Source organism: Lithobates pipiens, unplaced genomic scaffold (assembly GCF_037356315.1).
Source record: "Lithobates pipiens isolate NorthernLeopardFrog02 unplaced genomic scaffold, aLitPip1_a1.2 Scaffold_10, whole genome shotgun sequence".
Classification (NCBI taxonomy): Eukaryota; Metazoa; Chordata; class Amphibia; order Anura; family Ranidae; genus Lithobates; species Lithobates pipiens.
In genome coordinates, this window is record NW_027507686.1 from 88,230,414 (window position 1) to 88,253,485 (window position 23,072).

The 23,072-nt window shown below is 40.2% G+C and overlaps 1 protein-coding gene across 1 annotated transcript in view; it reads left to right on the forward strand.

The window, feature by feature from the left end:
* The window catches only part of PC (pyruvate carboxylase), a 939,549-nt gene that overhangs the window by 552,471 nt on the left and 364,006 nt on the right, over window positions 1–23,072 (forward strand). The window contains exon 10 of the mRNA XM_077450039.1: window positions 10,387–10,549. Within this exon, the coding sequence (XP_077306165.1) occupies window positions 10,387–10,549 (163 nt within the window). The remainder of the gene's footprint in view (window positions 1–10,386; window positions 10,550–23,072) is intronic.

Here is a 23,072-nt window from a genome sequence, read left to right on the forward strand (position 1 = left end):
ATCACTGTCCTTCCCAAGGAAGGGAAGGATCCTCTTAATTGTTCCAGTTATAGGCCCATATCCCTCCTAAATACAGATGTTAAACTTGTAGCAAAAATCCTAGCTAACAGACTGAAACCCCTACTACACGAACTGATTGGACCCGCGCAAGCCGGATTCATGCCGGGCAGGGAGGCAAAGGACAACGTGACGAAGTCCCTAAACTTGATTCATCTAGCACACCAGCGAAAGATCGAGGGCTTTCTCTTGTCAACCGACGCGGAGAAGGCCTTCGATCGAGTAGCTTGGGATTATATGTTTGAGGCTTGTAGGCGTACTGGCTTGGGGCCTGGCATGATGGCCTGGATTTCGGCACTGTACTGGAACCCTTCAGCCAGGCTTAAAGTGAATGGTTCACTCTCAGACACAGTGATTATCAAGAATGGCACAAGGCAGGGGTGTCCATTGTCGCCCCTGCTTTTCATTATCGCACTGGAGCCATTCATAAGGCACACCATCATGAACCCATCGATCAAGGGTTTCCAACTAAAAGAGAGGGTTTTCAAAATCGCGGCTTACGCCAATGATTTACTGTTCTTTTTGACAGAACCCCATACTACTATCCCCTCTCTTTTACATGAATTTACACACTTTGGATATGTTTCCAACTTCAAAATAAACTACTCTAAATCGATGGCCATGAATCTGTCTCTACCCGAGGCCCGATTGTCGGTGACCAGGGCCGGTACCCCTTTTAAATGGACTGCTTCAGCTATTAAGTACCTAGGAATCTGGTTGACCCCCAGACTTTCACTGACGTATGCGCAGAATTTCCCCCCCCCCTTCTTAAAAGCATTGCACAGGACCTCCAGAGGTGGGGACCGGGTTACTTCTCATGGTTTGGCAGGGCGGCCATTTGTAAGATGGCTATACTGCCAAAAGTGCTTTACTTGGTCCGCACTTTACCCATCAGGATACCCATGAGCTTTTTTAAATCCTTACACTCCCTTCAAACGAGTTTTATCTGGTCGCGCAGGCCCCCCAGACTGAAAAAGACTCTCTTGACCAAACCTAAAGACAGGGGTGGCCTGGGTGTGCCTGATTACAAACTTTATTATTATGCCGCACATATTGCGCGTATTATTGATTGGCATTGTCACTCCCGGGTTAAAGATTGGGTTCTTTTGGAAGAGGAAGCTAGCACAATCACTCTGCTCTATGCTATGCGGATCTATGCTATTTCACCCCACTGTAGGCACTACTCTCAATATTTTTCATGTACTAGCTAAACAACCCGAATTTTCCACTCCTCTGAGCCCCCTAACCCCTATCCGAGATAACCCTGATTTTACACCGGGTTTAAAGAATTCTTTACTTAAACTGCAGAGACCGAAAAGACCGCTCTTAGCGATGGACTGTTTCAACGGCAAATTGATGAAAGACTTTTCAGATCTCAAAATTGACAGTGAGTTGCCACAATTACCACTGTGGACATACTTCCAACTTAGAAGCTATTGCAACGATGCTACACGTAGACCACACTTCACAAGAGCAGTGACAGACTTAGAATCAGTATGCTTGAAAGGGGAACCCACCCAAAAAACCACTACGCTTGCATATGCCTGGTTGCGATCTCTAGGTCCACGTGAAGACCACAGGCTCAGGGAGAAGTGGGCTCGGGCTCTTGGTACGCCGATTTCGGACGACCAATGGGACAGGGCCTGTATTTTATCACACAAATGCTCACTGAGCACGAAAATGCAGGAAACGTCCTACAAATTGTTGACCCATTGGTATGCCACTCCGGAGAGGGTCCACAAATGGTTTCCACATTCATCTGACAGATGTTGGAGATGTGATAAAGAGGAGGGCACTCTACTTCACATTTGGTGGCAGTGTGACCGATTGCAACCATATTGGTCAGGGGTGAAGGAGCTGATCAGGCAGATCACGGAGACCAGACTAGGGTTGGATGCGGCGTGCTGTTTACTCCACATCTCCAATACCTCCTTTAAGAAATACAAGAAGTCGCTCACCAGACATATGATAAATGCAGCCAATTCTCTAATTCCACTATACTGGAAATCCAAAACTATTCCCACTTTGCGAGGTTGGCTGCTTAAAATTGCCCTTATCTGTGAGATGGAAGATACGGCGGCCCAATCCGATGAGCCGGTGGATGGTTACCATAGGACCTGGTCTCCGTGGTTTGCCTTCAAATATTCCCAGACTTTTAGGGATTACACGAGCCGAAATTTGACAGCCAGATCTGAAGCAGTGTCTTGACTGAGATATCTATAATAGCTCTTAATTTGAGTCTTGAAGAATACGTACTATACTACTTTAATACCACACTAATATTGCTCCTATTACTGTCTTGGAGCTTCTGGAATAAGGCGCTCTTTTCCTCTTTCCTTCTTTTCTCTTCACTCTCCCTTCCCTTCTTCGTCTATCCCTATACTTGGCTTCTCTGATAAGCTAAAAGTTCATTATAATATGTTTTCTTGTTGTTCAATGGGAATAAATGGTTCCTGATGGAATCGGGGGTCGGACAATGATCTGCTCTCCTAGGTCTGGATGGGCCCGCAAGGGAGGGACATGGTTGTTCTAGATGATACCCCAATTGCCGACTAAGAAATGTTGTTGACACAGTTCTGATCTTGTTATGCATTGTTACGTTTGTGCAGTGTCTATTGCATACCCATGTAATCTGTATCTTCATAAGCTAATAAACCTTTCTTGAATGTAAAAAAAAAAGCTTAGGGAGAGACATAGTTTGGCCTAACAGCAACAAACTATGTATGTGTGTGCAGTACTAAAGCTGGAGTTCTCTTAAATTGAAGAAGTGCAAAAAACTGTAGAAGAACTACAATGAACAACCAACTAATGGCAGTATGGCACAACTAGACAATTGGAACATACTGGTAGTCAGTCATACTATGTTGTATGTTCCAATTGTCCAATAGCACAGTCCAATGCCAATTAACGTACTATGTTCAACAACATGGTAAATTAATTGGTCTATGCTACAGATTTATAAATCTATTTCAGTAAAAGTGGCAGATTTCGCTTTAAGAACAAAAGTTGCTCAGCTTTCTTACAGAAGAGACGGTTTCTCTTCTGGTCAAGAATATGAGATGCTAGACTGAATAGTCTCTCACTCTCTGTACTGGTGCTTGGGGCATAAAAATATCTGCGTTTGTTGATGCGCCAAAACGCAAGGGGATTGTTACTTCTGGCGATAGGCTGTTCAGCTAAATAAATGTCCAGCTGTTGGGTAGCTGCACTTGTTGTGGCGCTGCTATGGACCGGGGTGCGTTCATGTAAAACTTCTTCAAACATATCAGATATGGAGGGAGCGTGTTTCTCTTCACTTGTATGCAACCTTTTCTTCTCACTTTCCTCAAAACTCCTTCACCAGATACTTCCACCACTTCCATTTGTGCCTGTATAATTTCCCGTGCACGCTGCTTTTTCTCAACATTAAAATAATGCTCTTTAAATCGAGGATCTTGAACTGTTGCAATGCAGTACAGAGGGTTGGACTCAGTGTCTTGAAACCGGTTGGTAACGGCCTCCAGTAGAGTGGTTTTAGCCGTTTTTATGCCATGGTCTGTTTCTATCTCTTTTCCTAGCAGACGCTTCAGTGCGGCAATCAAGGTAATAACTTAAGAAATGGAAGCATTAGTTGAGCGTATTTCTTTTGTTAACTGTTCAAATGGAGATAGAAGTGTGCTCAGTGTTGCCGGCAGCTCGGAATCTGCAGTGTATGCAGCTAAAACACGCTTTTGTTCAAAAAGACTTTGCAGCATATAGTAGGTGCTGTTCCAACGAGTGGCTACATCTTGCTGCAGTCGTTTCGGTGGCATTCCAAACTGTATCTGCAAAGCTTGTAATCTGGAATAAGCAAGCGGAGAATGCTTAATGTGACCCACATTTTTTCTTCCTTTTGATACAATATCAGATATGGTGCGCTGACTCAGCAATCCTTCATTCACAGCCAATTGCAGCGTGTGTGCCATACACGGTATGCTTTTAAGTTCACTATCCTCCATTGCCTTTGCCATGTTCCACGCGTTATCTCGGACAATCAAATGCACTTTAGACTTCTCAATGTGCCAAGTGTCAAGCATGGATTTTAAAGTGTCAGCTATTGCTTCTGCAGTATGCGATCCAACAAACTCAAGTGCGTTAAGTAGAATGTTTTGCCATTGAAATTTGTAATCTATCCACTGCGCTGTCAGGCTAAGCATGCTTGTTGGACTGATGTCTGAACTCCAAATGTTGGTAGTAAAACTGATTGCTATGATGTCAGTAGTTATGAGCTCTTGAACGTGTTTTCTAACACTGAAAAAAAATTCAGGTAGATGGGTATCTGCAAAGTAGCATCTGCTTGGTAGTGAGTAACGCGGCTCAATAAGTTGCATGAGCCTACGGAATCCAATGTCCTCCACAACAGAGAATGGCTGGTCGTCTAATGCAATAAATTCCATAATTTTATCTGTTATGGCACGAGCTTTGGGACTGTCACTTGCACATTCTTTAACCTTTTCAAAGACTGTGACCACAGATGGTGTTGAGCCTGAGTCACTTTTTGGAAGTGGCACTGTTTTCTTGTAATCTGAATGCTGAACTGGATGTCATGTTTTCAGGTGGTGTATCAAACCTGTTGTTGAAAAATGCCTTGGCACTGTACCCCCTCTTGAAATTTCTGCTGAGCAAAGACTACAGATTTCAAATTTGGGGTCTTTATCAGAAACTTTAAAATATTTCCACACTGCAGACATGGTCCACCTTTGCTGGTAGCGCTGAATAATAGCATAGAATGATCTATAGTGGGAGTGAAATCTGAGGGGGGAAAAAAAAAAAAGAAAGGAGGAAATCAATTTAAAAGCTAAACCCCAGGAGGCAGCTTTAAAAAATAACAAACTAGCACTTTTTTTTTTTTAAACAGTGCAGCTCTTGCCATGCAAGGTGGTTATGCCTGCACTGCAGTACATCTGACTTGTATCAAAAAGATAATATAATTGCACGGATTAAATAAATTTCATTTGAAAATTGCAATTACATGCTATATTTAATTTTTTTGAGCTATTCTGTAGTATAGTATACTATAACTTCATGCGCTTGTTGTCATTGAATTTGTCAGCGTAATTTATAACTAAGTTATACATGATTTGTTGAAACATGACAGTACGCAATGAAATAAATATATAATATATAGTTATATATTTATTGCGTACTGTCATGTTTTAAAAAAATCATGTGCTTGCTGTCATGTCAGTGTGTACTGTATAACTAATAACTATACTATACTGTGACAAAAATGACAAATTCAATGACAACAAGGGCATACATTTAATTTTATAGTATACTACAGATTAAAAAGCATACCATTCCATTTCAAATCAGTTTTATTATATATAATATTATTTTTGCTACAAGTCAGATGTACTGCAGTGCAGACAGACAGACAGACATATGTAATACCATACTGCATGGCACAAAGGCCAAGTAGTAAGTACATTATAATACATGTTGTTTGACTGCTATGACAGTTTCAGTAGTATAGTAAAATAAAATTAGTTGGATTGTTTGTAAGTTTAAGCAAGGCAAAAAAGGCAATGCATTGCTCACCGGCGAATAGTAGTAATGGTAGCCATCCAGGAGGGACAGTGCCCACTCTTGTACTTGAGTATGCTATGTGCATCCCTCTATGAAGCCGTCTCTCGGGTCCCAGCAGCGTCTCTCGGGTCCCAGTAGCGTCTCTCGGGTCCCAGCAGCGTCTCACGGGTCCCAGCAGCGTCTCACAAGCACGAGGAGCATCCACGGGGAAGGTGCCAGCGTTTCAGCAGGGAACGTGATTATGAGTGCAGCGTCTTAGCCACGAGGAACGTGCAAGCTGCCCACAGAACGAGTGACGTCATCCAAAGTTTCTCCCACCGCTACTGCGCATGTGCAACTTTCGGCGCCGTTATCGGCAAGAATTCTCTTTCGGCAAAATGCCGAAAAGGCAATTTCCGGCTGATATGTTTCGGCGGCTGAAATTTCGGTGCATCCTTACTAAAAACCATAGTCACTGCTGGGACTAAAACTATGGGAAAATGCCAGATTTTGAGTTTTCACCAGGATAGGAATAGAGAGAACTTTCAGTGGGGACACTTATGGTCAGACCTGGCTAAAAGAGGATTTCCCCTCACTTTGGGAGGTTACTTCTCCCTTCCTGCTGTGTCTATGGAAAAGGAAATGAAGGGGAAATTTCCCAAATAGCAAAGATGGCGAAAAAAAACAAACAGGATTTTGCCATTCCCTACCCTATTCTAAACTCAACCTTTTTTGACTTTAGATATACTTTAAAAGTATTTTAACATTTATTTTGTTTGCTGTGCTGAAGATGCATCCCACTTAAACAACATAGCTGGTGGTTCCTGAATAGGGTTTTGCAACTCTTTCTAGTGCCTGATCAATCTATCAGCACCCCCATTCAATCAGAGATGATCCTTTCTAATATTAAGTTATTGAAGGATTTCCATTAATTCATTTCAAAGAATTATTTTCTTTCCATTCACAAAAATTAAAGGGGCTTTGTTATTTCAAAAAGAGAGGTGCATTATTACAGTTTGGAGCGTGAAAAAGGGGACATACCCTGAAAGCTTTTCCTGAAAAATTGTATATTAGTGCAAAAAAAAAAAAAAAATCATCACAGCCAGTACTCATTTATTTCAAAGAACAACATATAAATAAATTAGGATTACCCTCAGGCAATCAGAAACTGCCACCAGCTTTTACACGTTAGATTTTTTTTTTTTCTTACTGGAGCCAACAATAAGAATGAGTCTTCATTATACTGTATATCAGACATATTACAAGAGATAAAATATTTTCTTCCTCATTTGCATTGGGCTCTTTTTAACGTCTGCAATGATTTTAGTTCTATTCTATAATCGTTAGTAAACAGACCAATGACCAACTCACTATCTCCTGTGTTTTTGATTTTATATAAATGTTAGATTGCCCATAACTAAATGACTGATTTTTTGTAGGTATTTCCAAATTAATGCTTGGAGAATGCATGGGAGTAGATTTACTAAAGGCAAATAGACTGTGCACTTTGCAAGTGTAGTTGTTCCAGAGCTTAGTAAATGAGTACATTTCCATCATCCAAATCTTGAGAAGTAAAAATGATTCGTGTTTTTTTTTTTTTTCTTGCATGTGATTGGGTATTCTTTGCAAAGTGAAGATTCATCTCATTTACTAAGTTCTGGAATACCTGCACAGTGCACAGTTTATTTAGGGGTTATGATGAAGCAAATAAATTTGTTTGTGAAATGCATCAACCATGCTTCCGTCTATATGTGTCTTGATGCTGTGGCTATAATCGTTCCTTGATGTTGGATGTTTTTACACAATAAAGCTTCTATCCTTATCTTTTGGAGTGTGATCATTCATTTTGATTTCTGAAATTATCGGCACCGTTTATTTGCCTTTAGTAAATGCACCCCTGGGTGTCCCTTTTTGACTATTCAACAGAAATACATATTTCATCAAGCATTACTAATTTAACCAGACATGGTATCGTCTGTAAAGTGATCCATATACAGATATATTATTCCAGGGAACTTTGATTATTTATCAAAATAATCATGTGCTGAAGAATAAGGATACGGTGTGTTAATTTTATGTTGAAAACGACATAAGCATGTTTACATATATGCATGGGGGTACCTTAGGGCACACACTGGTTGCCTGAATTGTGAAAAAAATAACGTTTGAGAAAGTGTATGTCTTTTTCACATCACTGTGCTAAACCAACAATACATATTTTACGCAAGCATTTTTTTTTTTTTTGAAGGGATTGTGATGGTCTTATATCTAGTTTGTCCCTGGCCAGCATACATGTCGGTACAATTCTATTTTCGATCAATTCCAGAACTGTGTTTCCTTCTGAAATTAACTAGAATAGATCTTTCCTCAGCTAGAAATAGCTGTAACTATATGACATGCATATATTTATAATATGCTAGATTTACTGGCTCATTGTGTATGCATGTGTTGTAAGATGTCTCTCCCAGTAAACTTTAATTGCTGGAAAGCACTGGAAAAGGCACTTTTAGTCTAAAACAGATGTGTCGACATCTAAGGCCTTTCTAGCAGACAATATTCAGCATACACCATGACCCACTCTGTGTCTACCCCTTTGCTTCATTATAAATAGAAAGTGATGCGCCTTTGTTGGTAATGGGGGGGGGGGGGGGGGGGGCGCGGCAGCTATGATTACAACACTTACTTATTTTTTTTCACTTTCATTTGTTCTTTCATGCTATGAACAATTGTACTGCTAATTATGTACTGCATAAGAGAGGATTTTAGACATCTCATAAAGCTTATATAGTTAGCAAGGTTGAATAAAGACAACTGTCCATCCAGTTCAACCTGAGTGAGTGTCTACAATTGTCCCTATCCCTGTACATTGCACACTCAGATCAGTCCCTACCCTCAAGGATCCAACAATACAAGGTCCCCATTCATATACTAGGGCCAATTTGGGACAGAAGCCAATTAACCTGCCTGCATGTTTTGGAGTGTGGGAGGAAACTGGAGGAAACTCAAGCAGGCGCAGGGAGAACATGCAACCTCCAGGCAGGTAGTGTTGTGGTTGGGATTCAAACCAGCGACCCTTTTTACTGCTAGGTGAGAGTGCTAACCACTACATGAATGCAGCATCATGAGTAATATATGCTACCTCTTTAAATGTGGCTTGCTGTTGTGCTAAGTTATCAGTAGCAACCAAAACAAAATCAGTGTTCCAATAGCATGTCTTTTCATTTTGTACACAACACTTTGAATATTACATCTACATGGTTACATGCAGCATACAAATGTCACTGGCAAAGTATAATGTGTTGTGCTTTTCAAGAATTATAAATAACAGTTTGGAGGTTGAGAAACCAAAGTGTCTGTTTGTATAGCACACCTAGAACGTCTTTTCTTAGTCTTTCTTCTGATGTGTTTCTGTTGTCGGCAACAGCTAAAGGGACTTCCTACTCATACATTAAGAAAGATTGGCATTCAACTAAATTCATTTCTTATAGTGTGTCTAAAGCATTAGTAAAACACTTTTTTTTGGCAGAAATGTTTTTGTGACACTATTCTGAAATATTCTAATGAATATTTAGAGCCAATTTTCTGAAACCTGGCAGATCGATGTCATGCAAGTTTTCTCAGAAGCCTAGTGAGCATACTTCTTAGAAGATATAGGATATATACATGTTTATTAGGACTCCAGTGTGATTAGAAACACTAACTTTTTGCTGTCATAGAAAACATATAGATGGGAAAACAAGTGAACCAATAATTTGCTTTATTTTAATGTGTTCATGCATTTCTGTTCACACAAGGTGATCTTGCTGTCATCCAAATTCATTATCCATATGTTGTATTGTGCACAGAAGGTAGCACCTAAAGTGTCTTCACTTGTGGTTCCTATGCATTAGGGTTGACAACCCTGGCATGCGAGGCTCACCCAGAAATAGAGTCCAAGTGTCAGCTTGGTCTTCACTAGAACACCCCACAAGGAGTGATGGGCTGGTGACCCTATTAGCTCCTGGGCTACTTTGCTGTAAACTCATACAAGGTTGTTGCCCTCGGGAGCACCTCACCAAGGGGTTGCAGGAACAGGAGCTTTTTTGTGAAGACAGCATTATCATATGTTGGAGGGTCAGTGTCTGAGCTGAGATAGGCAAAACAGTAGGAAAGGAGTAGTCAAGAGACTAGTCGCTGAGGTTGAGGCATGCGGCAGCAAGCAAGAGAATGCTTGATGTCCAGGCAGAGATTGAGGCAGGCAGCAGACAAGAGAGCAACAGGAACTGACAGAGTAAATAACATGGGCAGGAGATGGTAGTGTAAGAACTGCCAGAGCTTAAGCTTAATTGAACAAGCTGAAGTTAGAAGCTGCTCGGAACACTCAATTTTTAGTAAATCAACCTCAACGTAATTGTGATAATAATAGTTTTTGACTTGCTGTGCTCTTCATCAGGCCAAAGGCTAAATATGGTCATTTTCTTAAAAACATGACATTCTTTTACTCAAATTCTGCATACTATTTGTTAGGTTTAGCTTCCCTGCCTCAGAATTGGTATGTAAAAGATGGTATTACATGTTGGCCCTTTCCAGTGATGGCGAACCTTGGCCCCCCAGATGTTTTGGAACTACATTTCCCATGATGCTCATGCACTCTGCAGTGTAGTTGAACATCATGGGAAATGTAGTTCCAAAACATCTTGGGTACCAAGGTTTGCCATCACTGGCCTATTCAAACAGGAATTTCCTTTGTGACCGATTCTACTTTAAATTTGGACTATTTTTTTAAGATGCATATAAATTGTTACCTGTCTTGCTTTCTTACAGTGTTGACTTGGTCCATGCCCAGATCCATGTAGCTGAAGGAAAGAGTTTGCCTGAGCTTGGCCTGAAGCAGGAAAATATCCGTATCAATGGCTGTGCAATTCAGTGTAGAGTGACTACTGAAGATCCAGCTCGTGGATTCCAGCCTGACACTGGCAGAATTGAGGTAGATCAAGTTTTGGCCTATTGTTTACTTCCATAATGTCACTGAATGTCTGACATTGTTAATACAGGTGTCAGTCAGTGGCATGTTGACACGTTTGTATTTAAGATTAAGGAGCTCCAAGCTGAGACATATAGCTGCTGGAGCTCCAGTTTCAGGCATACATGTATGACATTTTTTGTGTCAGAATTTTCCCTGTCAATACCATATACATCTCCTACAAGTCAAAAGTTCTAGGACCCCATCATTTTTAGTTTGAATTGATATTTAAGCTGTTTAAGTGCAGTGAACAACCTGAATGGTAGAAAGCTAATTGGAGAATTACCAGAGGTTAAATAACATAAATAATACATTAAAAATAAATATCAGATGGTTTTTGGACTGGTAATAAATCACAATAACACATCTCAAAATTCACAAATATGAACAAAGGATATTGTACCACAGGACGTTTAGGCTGTCAATACTCATGACATAAAAGATTGTTTATTGTAATTATACAATTGCATTAAAAAACCTGTATGCATATTGTACTTAATGCAGGAAATTATGTATATCCCCATACCTCTACCTTGTACTATCCACTGATCGGCACAGATCGTCTTATAATGATGCACTAATTGTTATATTCCTTTCAAAGTTTGCTGGTAGATATCAGTGAGCTGGAGATATTTTTTTCAGTGCATTTCTCAAAACCCAGTCTGCTTTATGAGGATGTTTTTGAAAGCATCTAAAATTGTGCAACAACAATGATTTTAGAGAGCAATGCTTTTCAAATGTATACATACATATCAAGAAATGGCCATGTGTGAAAACTTACTGTATATCTATGTATCAGATAACATTGTATGATCCCATATAATGATATGTGTATTCCAGGGAATATCACTGGGGAAATAAAAACAGGATCTAAGTTTGACCCACATAGACACATGAAAGTATCTAGAGATATATACATAAGTAAATGCCTAGGTAGGTTATGCATGAATACCAACCCATCACCATTACAATAAGTTCCTACATTTTCTTTGTGCAGAGCAAGCAAGGTCTGTGATATCAAATGTTTGTCAGGAAGACTTCCCAAAAGGATTCTAGATAAAGGTTAAGATGAAGCCGCTTACCAGTATGAAAATGAAGTTGAAACTTATGAACCCCACAATGCTCCACTACAGTGGGGAAAATAATAATTTGATCCACTGCAGATTTTTTAGGTTTTCCCACTTACAAAGAAATTAAGGGTTTATAATTTTTATCATAGGTGTATTTTAAATGATAGAGTCAGAATATCAACCAAAAATCCAGAAAAATAACACATGATTCAAATGTTATAAATTAAGTTGCAGTTCAGTGAGTACTGGAAAAACCCTTATGGGCAAGAGGTAAGACGTTTCTTGTAGTTGGATAACAGGTTTGCACACAGGGGGGATTTTGGCCCACTCATCTTTACCGATCTTCTATAAATCCTTAAGGCTGCTTTCACACTGGGGCAGGAGCAGCGTCGGCGGTAAAGCGCCGCTATTTTTAGCGGCGCTTAACCGTCGTTTTAGCGGCGGTGTGCGGGCGCTAGCGGAGTGGTTTTAACCCCCGCTAGCGGCCGAAAAGGGGTTAAACCCGCCCGCCCGGTATTGCCGCGGTGTCCCATTGATTTCAATGAGTACGAGCGGTATAGGAGCGGTGAATACACCGCTCCTTCACCGCTGCAAAGATGCGGCTAGCAGGACTTTTTTCACCGTCCTGCCAGCGCATCGCTCCAGTGTGAAAGCCCTCCGGCTTTCACACTGGAGTTAAAGGGGCCGGTTTTTTCAGGCGTTACACAGGCGCTATTTTTAGCGCTGTAACGCCTGAATACCGCCCCAGTGTGAAAGCAGCCTAAAGGAGTTGAAAAGGCAGAAGGTTTTTTTTTTTTTTTTTTTTTTTTATCTTAATGCATTCTATGCATTAAGATCAATCACCTACTGTGTATAGCACCCCCCCAAATTACTTCCCTGAGCCCCTTCTCTCTCCAGCGATGTCCACGATCCCCTCAGCCATCCAGAACACTCATCCTGATTGGCAGAGACAGCAGCGGCGATATTGGCTCCCGCGCCTGTCAAAGTCAGTCAGCCAATCAGGGTAGATAAGGGGCAGGGCTAGGTCAGGGCTCCGTGTCTCAATGGATACACAAAGCTCTGACTCGGCTTGGGTGCCTCCTGTAGCAAGCTGCTGCCTGAGGGGCACTAAAAGGAGGGAGGGGCCAGAAGCAGTACAGACAGACCCAAGAAGAGGAGGATCCAGGCTGCTGTGTGCATAACAACCTGCACAGAGGAAGTAAATATACTTATTGTTTTCTTTGAAACAATTGTACCTGCCAATTCCAGGTCTTTCTGAAGCTCTCCACAAGTGGTCCTTTGCTCTTTGACAACTCTTCTGATAATTATTTTCAGTCCTGTGTACAAAATATTGTGCGGAACACCTGGTTGAAATTCTTGTGTGACACCTTGATAATGACATAATTATAGGCCATCAGTTGAGACTGAACCAGCTGATATTAATTGCTGTCTAATTACTGATTTCAGCTGGCTTCTTGGCTTCCCATGCCTTTTTGCACCTCTCTTTCTTCATGTGTTCAGTACTTTTTCCCTGTGTCATTTCATTTTATTACACATAACTTAATTTCTGTACTTGCTTGTTTTGGTTTCTTTGTATGTATGGAGTGCATGGGTTGTCACCGACGTGGTGAAAAGTTCACGTCAATAGCACCTTTAGAAATATATTTACCTAGAAAAATGGTGACGTGTTCAATACTTATTTTACCCGCTGTATATGTAACAGAACTGCAAACTAAAAAAACACAGTGGTTATGGAAGCAGCACTGACTTGCAGTCCTACTGACAGAAATGTGTGGCACCCATACTGCGGCTTAATGTGTGGGATTTAGGTGAATATTGAATTCATTTGTATAAAAACACATTCATGCTGCACTATTTTGAACCTTTTACATAAATATATGCGTTTAGTGCATTTTTTATTCAAACTGGAGACACTCATGAGGGATATGGGGAGGCCATCCTAACATTCTGCTGAGAAGACTTGTTGTTTTCAACCCAAAACTACCGTGTTTCTAGTTTGTGCTTAGATATGCATGTACATGTACACACTAAATCTACACAGCAAACAAATACCTAGAAGAAGAATAAGGATATAAGAGGCATAATGCTGATATTATGTTTACAGAGCTCTGCAGTATCACTGTACGAGTTGTAACATATTACCACAATTAAAATAGATCAGTTCTTATTCTTGAGGTTGAAGATCTGCATCTCTCCTTCTTTCCTAAAGTACAATCTGTCACTTGGAAGCAAGCCTGCGATGTCATCTCGTTTGTCCCCTGAGTGGCCTACGAGACCTTTCCAGATGTCAGCATTTCTGCCAACATGTTCTTGTCCCACTTAGTAACATTTTTTTATTTGAAATAAGTCCAAATTACAAGTCTCTGAATACCTCAGATATAGATCAGAGTGCATTATGTGCATAGTGTTACAGAAGGTCAGAGATAATAGAAATACATATAATTAAACATGTTTTGTATTGCTTAAACAATTTATTATCACAAGATCCAAAGCACTACTTGTAAGAATTAGAATTTTAAGCCGTGGCAGTTTCTCTGAAAAAGAAATCATACTTCATACTAAGGATGCATCGGTATCGATAACCAAGTATTGTTACTCGACCAAATGCTCCCAAAACCAATATTTTGCAGTGCGATTTGCATCAATACAAAATGAGTGGACGCAAATCAAACTGCAAGGAATCACATGCAATTTAAACAGGAATGTAGTGGGATTTCCCCTCACACACCTGTGTGTGTTTGTGTGTGTGTGTGTGTGTGTGTGTGTATATAGAAAGGGAATCTAGTGGGAAGTTTAATTTTTTTTTTTTTCCATACAGTGCTCAGCATTCATGAGTACACCCCTTTTTTAAAAGTAAGATTTTAATTAATATCTCAGTGAACACAAGAAAAATTTCCAAAATGTTGACAAAACTGAGTTTTTATAGAACATTGTTTTGCTCGTTACATGAAAGTAAGTTTAATAATATAAATTGGATTACAAAATCTTCAGTTTTACTCAAATTAGTTGATGCAAAAATGAATGCACCCCACAACAAAAGCTACTACATCTAGTATTTTGTATGACCTTTATGACTTGTAAGGACAGTGCAGAGTCTTCTAGGCTTGCAATGAACAAGTTGCATGAACATATTTTTCCATTTTTCAAGTACAACCTCTTTTAGAGCCTGGATGCTGGATAGAGAATGATGCGCAAGTTGTCTCTTCAGACATCCCCATAGGTGTTCGATTCAGATCAGGAGACCTACTTGACCCACTGAATCACTTTCACCCTGTTCTTCAGAAATGCAATGATGGCCTTAGATGTGTGTTTTGAATCATTGTCATGTTGGGAAAGTGCACGACGACCAAGGAAACTGAGTGATGGTAGCACTTTCTCTTTCAGTATAGAGCAGTACATCTTTGAATTCATGATACCATCAATGAAATGCAGCCCCACAGAAGGGCACTGCCACCACCATGTGTCACTGTGGACATTATGCATTTTTCTTTGTACTCACCTTAGCAACGCCATACAGTTTTGAAGCCATTGTTCCAAAAACTGTTATCATGGTCTCATCAACCCAGAATAGAGTCCCAGTACTCTTCATCTTTTTCAGCATTGGCTCTGGCAAATTCTATGCAGGCTTTTTTGTGCATGGGCTTTAGGAGAGGCTTCCTTCATGGACGACACCCATGCATGCCATTCCTCTGCAGTGTACCCTGTATTGTGTCATGGGAAACAACCACCCCAGTTTGTCTTTCTACTTCTTTAGCTAACTGCAGTGAATTTGCATGACAATTTCCTTCAACCATTCTCAACAGAAGACGCTTGTGCCGAGGTGGTAACTTCCGTGGATGGCCTGGACGTCTTTCTGAGATGGTTACAGTTCCATCTTTGTTAAATTTTTGTAGCAGCAGAGTTTTTTTTTTTTCGGTTTATGACTATGTTGATATCACTTAGTGTACCTGCAGCTGTTTTTCACAGCTATCTTTGTTTTGTTTGAACACCTGTGTGGTTTACTATTTTCACATATTTATTTGCATTCTAGTTATTTTTATGCTTATTTTCTGATACGCCCAACTCCTGTACATAGGCTTGTCTTCTCACTCCCTTCCCCCCCCCCCCCCCCCCTTCTGTCTTGTTCGATATATGTTTTCATTTAGTTTGTTTACAATGGATGAAAGGCACATGGGTTATTGTGGGATACACCATGGCATAGCTGAAAATGTGGCCAAAGAGACCACATTATATAACAAAACAGATGAGGTTACAATGGGCTGAAAAAGTGATCACCTAACAGCTGTAAAGTCAGGATAACATTAAGTAACATAAACAAGGGTTCATAAGGGACTTGCCCAAGTTTATAATGACGTAACCAAAGGCAGAGGGTATAAACAAGTGCTCAGACATAGCTATATGTTGGTAGGGTTGTAAAGCGACTAGTTGGGAACACAGACTGCCTACAGTTTTGCAGAGGGGGGGGGGGGAGAGAACAGAGGAAGAGGGAGAATAAAAAAAGAGGGGGGGTCAGGGTTGGGATCCCAGGGGTCTGCCTGGTGATCTGGTGATGGTATGCTCGTTTTGGGTGGACCTTTTAAATGGTCAACCAGAGGATTATACGGAGACCCAATTTAAATAATTACGGCAAGCAACTGTGACTGCCAGACAAACCATAGAAAATTAATGGAAATCTTCCTCACTCAGCTTAGTTGAGATTAATATTAAGTAGTAAACCGGGACAGTGGTAAGTATTACCCATAAAAGATGCAAGACATTTTGACATTGGGTATTCGCTCCAGCCAAGAAATTTGCAGCGAGGACCAGTAGGAGAAAAGGGAGGAGCGGTGGGAAAATATGGAAGGGTACTTTAAAAAGGTCTTCCTCTCTGGTAGCTTTATCTCTAGATAGTGAAGGCATCTGCATACCCAGGGGAATGAGAATGCTGCCTGCAATTGTGAGATAATAGAGGGTGACAAAGAAACATTAATGGCTTGAGAATTTTAAGGGTTATCCGTGAGGATTAAAATAGGGGCAACACCCTCCAGTGTTTACAAGAGGCTAGGCATTGAGGTGAGAGGTCAAGTCATGGAGTACATCATTTGTGAATTAGCACCATTTATGGTGCTGTCCTCCTAGCTCTCTTTTCCCCTTTCACTCTTCTTATGTTCCTCGTTCTTACCATTTTTTTCATTTCTCTATATACACTTGCACATTCTGCTTCGGAACAGAGGGACTGATTGATCTTTTATTTTATACTGTCGCAGAGCTTCCAACTGTCCCTGATTTCAAGGGACTGTCCCAGATTTGGAACAAAGTTACTCTGTCTCTCCTTCCTCCTCATGTGTCCCCCATTTTGGTCTGACCTATATAGTTGAGTAAAAAATGCACTCTTTATTTTTTTTAAATGTGTTTCACAGTGCTTAATCTTTCATCCACTTTGTAAATTTTAAAAGCCAATATATAGGAATAGTAGTGATAAAAGAAAGCACTTGTGGGTTTAACTAATCATAGTTTTGTAAAATTCTCCTTTAACTACTTTGTGACCACACTATACCATCATATGATGTCCTGTGCTCACGCTGCCTGTGCGCCCCCTGTGGCGTGCATTGGCGGTGATCTGTGAAAAGCCAATCCGTTTGGCTCTTTACCACGTGACCAGCTGTGTCCAATCACAGCTGATCATGGATGTAAACAGGGCTTGCCGGTTATCGGCAATCCTCCCCTCTGACAGCATGAGAGGAGAGCTGAAAACTGGCAAATCCACACAGGGGACATCTGCACTGACAATCAGGGCACTGATCAACAGTGTCCTGACGATCAGTGCAGCCCAAACAGTGCTAATCTGTTCCAATCTGTGCCCACCGGTGATGCCTATCAGTGGTGCCATGTCAGTGCAGCCTCATAAGTCCACATCAGCGAATGAGAAAAATTACTTATTTACTAAATTTTGTAACAGAAACTACGAACACCTTTTTTTTCGGTCTTTTTTGTTTTGTTTAGCAAAAAAATAAAAAACCCAGTGGCGATTAAATACCACCAAAAGAAAACTATCTAAAAAAAAATTATAAAAAATTTAGTTTGGGTAATGTGTTGCATGACTGCACAATTGTCATTCAAAGTGCAACAGTGCTGAAAGCTGAAAATTGGCCTGGGCAGGAAGTTGGTGAAAGTGCCCAGTAGGCAAGTGGTTAAGGGGCATGTCAGGGTGTGTTCTATGCCTACATAGGTGTCCCTCATTCTCATCTTAAAAAGTTGGGAGGTATGCTGTTGTGTAACTTCATGGAGGTTTTGTGATTTCGAAGGTCAGTTCACTGCAATTTTGAACATTGGAGGTTATTTACTAAAGGAGAATCCATTTTGCACTGAAAGTGCACTTGGAAGAAATGTCACTGTAGATCTGAGGGGGACATGCAAGGAAAGTAAATAACAGCATTTTAGCTTGCACATGATTGGATGATAAAATCGCCAGAGCTTCCACTCATTTCAGATCTACCCCTTTAGAGCGACTGCACTTCCAAGTGCACTTGCAGGGCAAAGTGGATTTGCCTTTTGTAAATAACACTCATTGTGTCTACTATCTTTTACCCAACGCCTATACACTGTTAATTCTCATGTACTATTTTCGATTCTCTGAGTTGTGAGCACAATGGATCAATATATACTGTAGCTTATTATTTATTGTGTCCCGTTGTGAAAAATTAAAATAAAGCATGTTAAAAAAAGAAAAGTCAAGATGTACAAAAAATTGTAGAAAGAAGAGATTGTAAGTTGTATATTCTGTGTTATGATTTACACATACTCATTACTATCTTATTGTAAAATTTAAAAAAATATATATATATATTGATCAAAAAAAGATCAAATAAAGATTTAAAATTCACATTTTGTGAATAAATCCAAATACATGTGTTTAAAGAACGTTTTTAAGGTTCCATGCACACTGGAGCTCATAAACTTCAGTTTATTGGAGTTTGGGCGTTTTTTTAAAAGCTCATAAATTCCACTCTGTTAGCCTATGTGTCCATGCACATATGAACGTTTTTTAGCTTTAATGAGCAGTGGAGTTTATGGTTTTTTTTTATGAATGCCAGAAATTTGCGTTCAAATCGCCGTTTTTCACCGCCAAAAAACAACAAACGCAGATAAACGCGCATAAACACTCGTTAATTAGTGTTCGACATTCTATTTTTTCAATGCATTGTGGGAGATTGGCATGCACTGTGGGATTTTTGGAGTGTCCTCTGTGTATTTTTATTAAAAATGTCCATAAACGCTAACGCTCATAAATGCTAGTACAAAACGCTGTTAAAAGCAGGTTTTTCAACCAGCGTTTTCTGCCAGAAATCTGGCATCCAGAAAAAGCTTTTTTGAGCTTCAGTGTGCATGGAGCCTAAAGGTTTCCTTTGAGATTGTTAACCAAATCCAACAGGCTGTAGATTGACGTACTGTTATTAGAGATATGCTGCCTCTCAGACAACATTGTTGATTGAGAGTTTTCCACATCAGGTGCATTGTCATTTTTAAGCTGCTTTTTGAATCACAAGCAGAATTCATGTATATCAGAAAATCCGTATTTAATAGCATCTGTTCCCACCATACATTTAATTGCTGTGAGTCAGAAAACAAGTCCCTCACGCTGCATTTTGTGTGAACTCACTTGAATATTCTTAATAAATATAATTTAAAAAGGGTTCCACCTCTTAAATTTATGCCAATACAATACATACAGTATACACACATGCTTTATGATGTGGACCAGCCCTTTAACAAAGGCATAATATAACAATACATATTAATAAGAAAGGGTTTATACGATCAGCACACTAGAAATCTATCATTTACTGTTGTTTGCTACATCATGCATTTACAACTTTGGGGAAGTAACAATTGCTGAATATTGATATGTGTTATATTTGTCCTAGACAAAGGGGGTAGACCCACAAAAGCTTGCCCTAAAAAAATGCTGTTTGTGCGAATATTAAAAAAACTAACATGGACAGTACTTAACTGTGTTATGAGTACAGAAAAGGTTGCTACAGTCACTTTATGGTTATATAAAAAGAATTAAATGTGTTGGAGAAGCTGCTATGAGAGAGCATACAATTTTCAAAATGTATTGAATAACCAATTAAAAGCCTTGGATAAAGTGCTTTCTGATAAGATGGGAATAAGCTAGAGACTCCATTAAATAGGTCATTAAGAAATAATTAATTACAGGATCTTGTTAGCTCTGTATCGAACCAGGCGTCTCTCCTTCTGACCTTTGTATGGGATCTTCTTTTTGGTATATTGATTCCTTGTACAAAATTAGATACTTGTAGTATTCTGAAAGCTGCCATGTCAGCTGTTGAGTTGAATCTAACCAAGCTAAACATTATAAACTCATGTACAAACTTGTGCACTAAGTTATGTTTAAAAAGGACCTGTAAAGCCAGCCATACAAAGGCAGATCTTTGATCGATTCAGTGTTTGGCTATTGTATGAATGCTCGTCCTGGCTTAAGTCCTTTTAGGTGTTCACAACAGATTTCCTAATTTTGGGGAAACTATGCATTAAGCATTATAATATTTTTTTTCAAATGTATTAAAGATCTGTTGGCCTATTATAAAAATGTATTTTTCTCATGTTAAAATTTGTGTTCTTTAATATATTACAGTAGAAATTGTATTTTTATTGGACCCACCCTTTTGCTGAGTTGCACACACTGGCATTGTAAAGTTATGTATTTTCTGTTAACTGTTTTTTTATTTTTATTTTTATTTTTTATACTAAATGCTTATGACACCAAGTGAGACATAGGTAAGAGATCATATGCACATACTGAGGAGGTTGTGCAGTCACTGTTCATGCTTCCTTTTATTTCAATTGCTGTACAACAGGAAACAATAGCTGTAATAATTTAAAGCATTTGTTCTGGGATTTTGACAGAATGTGTGTGATTTTGTTTAAAGTAAAAACTTTCGCAAGTGGATGTTCAACTATGATATACAGCTAGTGACTAGGAGACATTTTTGATGGCATCAGAAAAGTATTTGTATTTACTTGCATGAAAACAATGAATATTCCAGAGATGCAGAGCTTGACATTTGCTTAAAAAAGAATTTCTTGCAACAAAGGTTTTTTTAAAAATGTGCTTTTTTTCATAGTGGATTTTGTCTATTGTTTGAGAGACAAGGTTTTTGGTCAATAGATGGATCAGAACCAATAGTTTACAGTGCTATCTGCAGGAGTAGGTTGTTGAGGGCAATTAAAAGGATGGCTCTAACTGCTGGCCTAACCACAGACCTGCCAAAGAGAGTGTTAGGCTCGGCTCACACAGGAGCGGCACGACTTGCAGCGCGACTCAGACGCGACCTGCAAACGACTTCAGCGGCGACTTGCAAAACGACTTCTGTATAGAAGTCAATGCAAGTCGCCTGAAGTTGCCCCCAAAAATAGTGCAGGAACCTTTTTTCTAAGTCGGAGCGACTTGAATCGCTCCTATTAGAACGGTTCCATAGTACAGAATGGAGCGCGACTTGTCAGGCGGCTAAGTCGCCTGGACAAGTCGCCCCTGTGTGAACCGAGCCTTAGTGTTTGTATAGTGTCCAAGGGGTCAAAACCTAATTTATGCCAGCTCCTGGATGCAATGTGCTTGATGCATTCTTCCTTCTCTCAAGTAACCGGATGCCAGGCTGGATACTGTTTCTCCTGTAAGCTAGTTTATGATTGTGTCTTCACAAACATCTGGTCTCCTGCTGCCTTTGCTTTATTCACTGGCAGTGTGAGTACATATGACAAGAACATCCTTTCTATCACTTTGCCCCTTTTGGCTGTAGAGGCCTGGATCCTTGAGCTTGTCTGCTTGGGATTTGGACCTAGGCCAGTAAGTGGCAATACCTTCCAAAGGTGCATCACATTTCAGGCCTATGCCTACTTTGTCAAGATTGGGTTGCAATAGTGAAGCATCCTTGCTCCTCTCAGCAGCTGTTGCCTGTGTGTGGCAGTCCTGTGTTGAGCCCCCAGGGGCTACAAGGGCCCGCTGGATTGTGGCAGCAGGTTGGTCTGATGTGAATGAGCATGGGGTACCTACTCATTCACCAAAAAAAGTGTCAAAAGAAAATAAACACTGTTCAGGGCCGAGGATTGACCCTGAACAGCTTGGAATTTTGATAACGTTTTTAGACTAGAAGACACTCCTTGGTATCTACCAGGATCTTCTGTTGCAAACATTGGTTGGTAAGGTTCCTCTTGCACCCAAGGTGCAGATGCCAAGGTCAGCCCTTCCCCACAGTTATTTAAGATGTATGTTACCCCAACTTTTTATATTTCTGATATGTCTCTGTTACCATGTACAGAAAAAGTACCTTTTTTCTCTGCATTGCTTCCTTTGTGTGAAATACCTAGTGATTCTGCCAGTCCTTCTGTTTTCCTATTTCAAATGGACTATGCTCGACGTAGAAGCACATCCCATTATAGTGTGGTCAGCTTGCACCTGTTTCCTTCTACTTGGCAGTTACAGGATGCTGTGCTCACTTACAGAGTGCATATATGCCTGTGGTCAGGCTTCTAGTGACATGCCCATGCACAGCTCATTGCTAGGATCAGTGTACTGCTGTCTTTCCACTTCTTGCTGACTCCCCATCCCCCCCCCCTGCGCAGCTTGTCACTAACAAAGCGAGTGTGTTACTGTTTTCTGCCTCTTGCTGACATGCCTCCCTACTAAATTTCTGTCTCTGCATGCATTTTTTCTGAATGGCGATTGAAGGCAACCATCCTCACCTGTGATATGTTTGCTTGTAATTAGTGTGTGTATGAAAGTTCAGTGAGTTTCTGAACTCCTGACAGACCCTTGCATCTCTCATCCAGTGCTGCACTGATGTTTCTGGATTCTGAGTCATGGGGAAAACAAAAGAATGGTCAAAGAATCTGCGGGAAAAGGGAGTTGAACTGTATAAAACAGGAAAGGGATGTAAAAAGGTATCCAAGGAATTGAGAATGCCAATCAGCAGTGTTCAAACTCTAATCAAGAAGTGGAAAATGAGGGGTTCTGTTGAAACAAAACCATGGTCAGGTAGACCAACTAAAATTTTAACCACAACTTGACAGGAAAATTGTTTGGGATGCAAAGAAAAACCCACAAATCACTTCATGTGAAATACAGAACTCTCTGAAAACATGTGGTGTGGCTGTTTCAAGATGCACAATAAGAATTGATAAGATGCCCGCATCACCACTAAGTAAAGTTGGCCTTGGCTATCCTGTTTCAAAGTTAGCCAAAATCTGCCTTGTTCATACTTTTATGTAGAGAGTTACTTATGTGACACCACCTGTCAAGCCCCATTTTATTCTGTGAGGCCTTCTCATGGTGTTTTCTGTAGTACAGACACTACCATTTGGAAGAATTTGAGACATTCCCTTGTTAATAACAACAAAGCTTTTCCTATGACAAGGAG